This window comes from Vigna radiata, chromosome 8 (assembly GCF_000741045.1).
Source record: "Vigna radiata var. radiata cultivar VC1973A chromosome 8, Vradiata_ver6, whole genome shotgun sequence".
Lineage (NCBI taxonomy): Eukaryota > Viridiplantae > Streptophyta > Magnoliopsida > Fabales > Fabaceae > Vigna > Vigna radiata.
Genome location: NC_028358.1, coordinates 25,939,988 through 25,945,724, shown reverse-complemented (window position 1 = coordinate 25,945,724; position 5,737 = coordinate 25,939,988). Strand labels below are relative to the sequence as shown.

Here is a 5,737-nt window from a genome sequence, read left to right as displayed (position 1 = left end):
TTGGCACGTCCTTTTCTTTCTATTGCATCGCTATAACAGTTATGTCATTCTTTATTAGAACTACTTTTCAAAATTCTCACATCAAATATTCTAAAACATGCCAATGCCAAAAGGGAGTTGGATTTCAAGATTTATTAAGCATGGGCCGAATTCACCCATTCATTACACAGTAAACATTGACGGAAAAGGTGTTGACGTTGCCCCAAGAATCATTCCCGAATCAGAATCAAAATAAAAGAAAAAAAAAAAGGTCATAATTTGGAATTTGGTACAAATAATTACTTACTGATAAAAGCCAATAAAGCAATCTATGTTGTGCGCATTTCTTTCTTTCCTTTTGGTTGCAACTTTCATCTTAATCACAAAAGAGAAAACATCACAACATGATGAAAACAAACCCATCAAAAATTTACTCATTAGCTTTAATGGTCCTCGGTGAAATCATTAGCTGCCACGAAAAAAGAAGCTTCATATACGTCAGAACTTGCACATATCTTTTCTAACACAAGCAATCAGTACCCTTCACAGCAGTAATTCTTTTCATGTTTCTGCAACACAGCAAACAATGATAAGAAATTCTTATGATGCATTCACTCACTTTTAGTTATTCCTCACTGATGAGTAAACCAAATAAAAATTAAATTACCTTATTAGTAAGAATTCAGATGCTATTTGCATTTGAGGCAAAACGACAAGTTTTCTGTATAGCTAAGCAAAATCAAATTCCGCAGCTGCAACATCAAAATAAGAAGCAGGTTTAGAAGCAAATAAAAATAATTACAGAGATGCTAAGAAAAGGCAGAAATGCAAAGGACAAAAACCTTAATTTGGGCTGAGAGTAACAGAATGTTTACATCACCGTTGGGGCTAGCATTCCCCAGAGCATTACCCACCTACAATGCAATAGGGGGGGACCAAGCCAAGGATAAGAATACGACATGCAAGAGATCTCAACTAAAAACTTAATTAGGAAGGAAGCCACACTCCAAACCAATTCTGTCAAGAAATCTATGAACTAAATATTCCATGAACGTATCAAAACTCAGCCAAAAATCCTGAAATGAATATAGCCCAAGAACAGGCACCATGAATGGATCCTGTTGCACAAAACATGCTTTTAGGAAAATGCTTCCTAACCTAAGAGGACAAATTGCACCATGTCTTCACTGAATTGTTAAATTGCTTGTGAGTAGCATTACTTTGTGGCAAAGTAGAGATTCTTTGGTCAAAGGTGGATGATATTCAAGCACGACAGAAATTACCTTGTATGGTACACTTCGCTTCTTTAGTGTCCTCAATTGCGGGTTGATCGACATATTTTACAGCATTCCTTAATAGAAATTCAAATCAGCATATCTGTAACCATGTGAATGTGGCAACAGCTCTTCTACTTCAATCCTTGAACTGGAGCAACTGGAACATTTTTTTATTCGGCTACGGCTAACAGACTCAACTTCTGCCAGGAACATGCTATAAACTGGCCTATGATCTGAGAATCTTGATTCCCCACGAACATAAGATAATTGGCGGAGGCCTCTACCATACCACAAGATACGATCACACCTTCATGAACAAAATTTTGGATTAGATTCCCGTAAACAATTATGCAGATTTACTTTCAGAATAATGCGGGACATTTTTTTTATATACAATAACATTAGTTAAAAGTGTCACTTGTTTTCTATCTTTTCCATGGACATTTTCCACTACATGTATTCATTGATACAGGTAAAATTATAAGGCTATTAGCAAAAAAGAAGAGCACCATGCTGGAGTTCTTCTCTTTTGTTTTGAGTGCCTTTCATCGCCTGCATATCTATCTGAGTTGTTTGAATACTTGTATGTAGGAGGGAAATATATTTTCCCCTCATTCCATCCTTCAAAAACTCGACCTTGTCTCCGCTCTATATGTAGCTGAAAGAAGAAGCTATCAACTAGTTAGGATAACATAATTCAAGAAAAGAAGCAACACTAACAAGTTGTAAGGTTACAACGTATCCAACCTGGTCATTCTCTAACAGATCCTTCCAGTTATGCATCTCAACAAGAGCTTTTGCTGCACGGTAAGAAAGGGCTATCCGATAATTTAAATCCCCCAGCCAAATTATTCGACTACACCAATTAAACCACAAGTTTAGGTCTTTACAAGGGAAAAAGTTAAGACTTAGAACTGCATTTTACTTAGTGTCAAACGAAATCTACAAGCATCAGATGGATAGTAAAGATTCAAAGAAAAAGGATGAAGGCCTTACTCGTGTTCCAAAATTGTCTGCGGAGAACTCTCATCGCCCATGCCATGAACTCGGGGAAATCTTGTCTTTCTCAGAATCTCCATCACATCAGAATTTCTCCTTAGCTCATCACCCTCCTTTTGTCCAGAAGTCAAATGACTACAGATGAAGCAAAAGCTTGTTTGGTGCAAAGACATGCTGATTGATATTGAACCCTGGAAAACTCAAGGAATGAGAATGTTGTCTCCGGGTTCTCAGTAAACTCTTATATTAATTAACATATTTCAAAATCAAACTACCTTGTTTCCAAGATATCCCATTAATCCTCTTCCAACACAAGATACTTTCATGTTGTGAACATCATCTCTTATATCGCTCTTCACCCAAACTGTTAGAAATATTCCAACCATTTGTTTACTTGCAACCAAGCAGTATCTTGAGTGCCCTGTCTGTCTATCTCTATCCTCCACAGAGAAAAAACCTTTACATGTCATTGGTGAATATTGTGTTGTAACTGGGGAGTCACCGGTGCCATTTTCATCGTCCGAAGAAGCCCATCTGTAGTTGGGGTCGTAATCACTTGTTCTGTGACCAGACATCATTCTGTCGCAGACGCTGAGGCGGCGATCAAGGTATGCTTGTGGAAGTGACATGTCATTGTCCATTCTCATACTATGACTGAAGGATTGAAACGACCGGCGATGAAAGAAAGAGGTTGTCTTCTGCCTCATTGATCCTTCAAAATCAGCATCTAACTCTACAATAGGATCAGGAAGTGGAGAAGCAGTGTGGCATTCACCACTTGTTCCAGGAAGACTGTTTAGGGTCTTTCTAATAAGAGCTAGCCACTTTCTGGCAGGGCCATTATCTTCCGTGCCCAAAACATTACCAGCATTGAGAGGTACAATTTCTTGAAACCTGAGTGCAAGAAAAGGCAAACTAGTTCATACTTGAACTGTTGAATGTGAAAGTAGAGAATACATTATACAAATACAATCAGAAATCTACCCAAGAACATAGATATCAGCAGGAGGAGAAGAGTGAAGCCAATCTTCCAGACTCAAGTAACTTGGAGGAGATTTTCCAGCTACATTCCAAGTAGCAGCAAAGATTCTGTATGCAGGAAAAAGAACAACTTAATAGAATAACAATGATTCTGAATCTGACTACAATAAAATAGACGTGGGACACCATTAAGTAAGCACAACGATGAAAAATATGAAGCATACCTATAGTTATGCACATCTGTATCCTGAGCTGCATCAAAGTTAACCTTGCCTCGCCGCATTCTGTCTGAGTGCCTTCTCTTTGCTCTCTCTGCGTTAAAGTACAACTTAGACATTGTAGGAGACAGGGAAAAAGAAAAGAAAAAACGAAAGTTCTCAGAAATTCTAATGGGGGATTTAAGAATGGCATGGGCACGGAACCTGTTTTGCTTTTCTTGATAGTGTATTCCTCACTCTGCGAACAGTTGTTGCTCCACTCTTCGTTAACACCTGAAAAAGAAAAATCATAAAGTAAATAAAAAGTCACACTCTTTCCACTGTAAATTTTATCAAACCACAGAATGAATCAAACTCACAAACCCGAAAAAAACTATAACAAAAGGTGGAAACTGGGGAAGGAGAAAAACCACAAGCTGCAGAGTGCAGATCTTGTCTTGATAGTTACGACTTATTCAAACAAAAACCAAAAAGCCGGTACCCAAAGGCAAACCAAGTTCTAGAAGAAAAAGAAGGAGAATCAAAGTTTGTTTAATATTCAGAAAATTTACAGGCAAGAGAAATCGGATTCAAGCAAAACCGACCATCATCTTCAATTACATAAAAATCACGCGGAAATTGACCACTCACCTGCGTAGAGGACGTCATCTGCGTGAAAGTCCTCGTTTTTGCTCTTAATATTGAACCACTTCTTGACCAACGTCTTGGGCCACGAAAGCTTTACAGAGAGAAGAACAGAGAGTAAGCAATGGCGGAAACAGAACACAATGCAAAGGAATCTGAAGGAGAGGAGGGCCAGGTGGAATCGATTTTTCAAACCTTGCTTTTCTTCGAGTGCTCATCTCTCATTGTTGGGACAACTTCATAAAGCCTTCTGAGTTAACAACAGAAAACAATCTAATAATAACTTTTACTCGTGGAATAAACTGGTTGAAGAGGAGGTGAAGTATAATAATAGTAACAGGACACTAAGAAGATGGGTTTCAGTTTAATTTCTTGTTGTGTTTAAAAGGGTTGAAAAAGACATAATAAGAAGTTGGTTGATCAAAGCACTGAGTTGGAAACTGGGAATGGAACACAACAAAGTGGGGGGGGCACTCCTCTGTTTCTTAGGTAACGATGAGGGAACATAGAAAATCACAGTTTGTCACCATTTTAGGCAATGTGGTACAAGTGAAAACACTCACTCACATGGTGGTGTTTTTGGAGAGGATGAAAATCCAAGGAAAGAAAGAACCAGAGATGGGACAAGCCCCTGATACGTTGTAAGAACTATAAGAGATTAAGAAGCACAAGAAAAAGGAAGTGAATGTGGTAGTGTAGTTCGAGAGAGAGAGAGAAAGAGAGAAAGAGAGAGATTCTGTTTTGCAAAACCAAACCTCGTTATGGGTACAGAGCAAAGTATGGAATTTGAAAGGGAATAAAGGGAGGCAAGGCTGGGTCTCTCTCGAGGCCTTTTACCCAAATCCAAGGCGAGGGTGAGCTTAGGAAGTTGGAGATAGCAGAGAGAAGCAATGGTTATATTGTGTATCTAAAATAAACTAAAAATGTGCATTTTGAGTCTACCAAGTTAAAGTCGTAGACAGGTTGAATAAGAGTTAGGTTTGATCTTATTATGCCAAGCACCAGCAGTGAGTGGTACTAACAAGTAACAGTATCACATCACTTCTTACATTTGGTCTTCCACCACAGAAAAGCGGTTAGAGGGAGAAAAGTTAAACAAGGATATATGTAGAGAGACTGCTTTGTTCTCTGTTTAATTTCTCTTATTTTGTTTATTGTTTCTTGGAATCATTTGCACAAATATTCCTTTTCACTGTCACTCTGTCTATGCACACTTATTATATATATACCTGCTCATTCTCCAACTTCAAACTTCAAACTTCAAACTTCAAACTTCAAAGGATAAAAATACTTAGATAATATTTTTTTTTTTACAACATTTGAACATTATTATACGTGTCGTTGTGTGATTGGTTCATGATGATATCATTGTTTCATTTAAACCAATCACACATTGACACGTATAATGATGTTCAAATATTGTCAAAAAATGTTGTTTATATACCTTTTTCGATTTAATTTCCCATTTTCACAAATCTTAACTTTCTTTTATTTATTTTTTTAGTGTAAAAAAGCCTACTGCAACTATCATTCACCCAATGTGAAAAACACTCACCTACTCTCTACCTCTTTAGGTAAGATAATACTGCATAATGTCAATGAAATATTTTATATCATTTTTATTTTTACAATATCTTAAATATTTTTTGAGTACATTAA

At 37.3% G+C, this 5,737-nt stretch overlaps 1 protein-coding gene across 2 annotated transcripts; it reads right to left on the bottom strand.

The window, feature by feature from the left end:
* On the bottom strand, positions 1 to 5,087 carry LOC106771105 (type I inositol polyphosphate 5-phosphatase 4). Of its 2 annotated transcripts, XM_014657010.2 has the most exons (13): positions 4,274 to 5,087; positions 4,085 to 4,172; positions 3,659 to 3,727; positions 3,461 to 3,548; positions 3,240 to 3,344; positions 2,531 to 3,149; positions 2,253 to 2,446; positions 2,004 to 2,112; positions 1,766 to 1,914; positions 1,263 to 1,563; positions 822 to 893; positions 647 to 731; positions 2 to 548 (listed from the first exon to the last, which is right to left on the bottom strand). In XM_014657010.2, exons 1-10 carry the CDS (start codon positions 4,301 to 4,303, stop codon positions 1,332 to 1,334), a joined length of 1,683 nt encoding a protein of 560 aa, XP_014512496.1. In that variant the 5' UTR covers positions 4,304 to 5,087; the 3' UTR covers positions 2 to 548; positions 647 to 731; positions 822 to 893; positions 1,263 to 1,331. The 2 variants fall into 2 exon arrangements, with proteins under 2 accessions (XP_022640979.1, XP_014512496.1); XM_022785258.1 differs by lacking the exon at positions 822 to 893 and having other exon boundaries at positions 1 to 548.
* Positions 5,088 to 5,737: the final 650 nt, after the last annotated feature.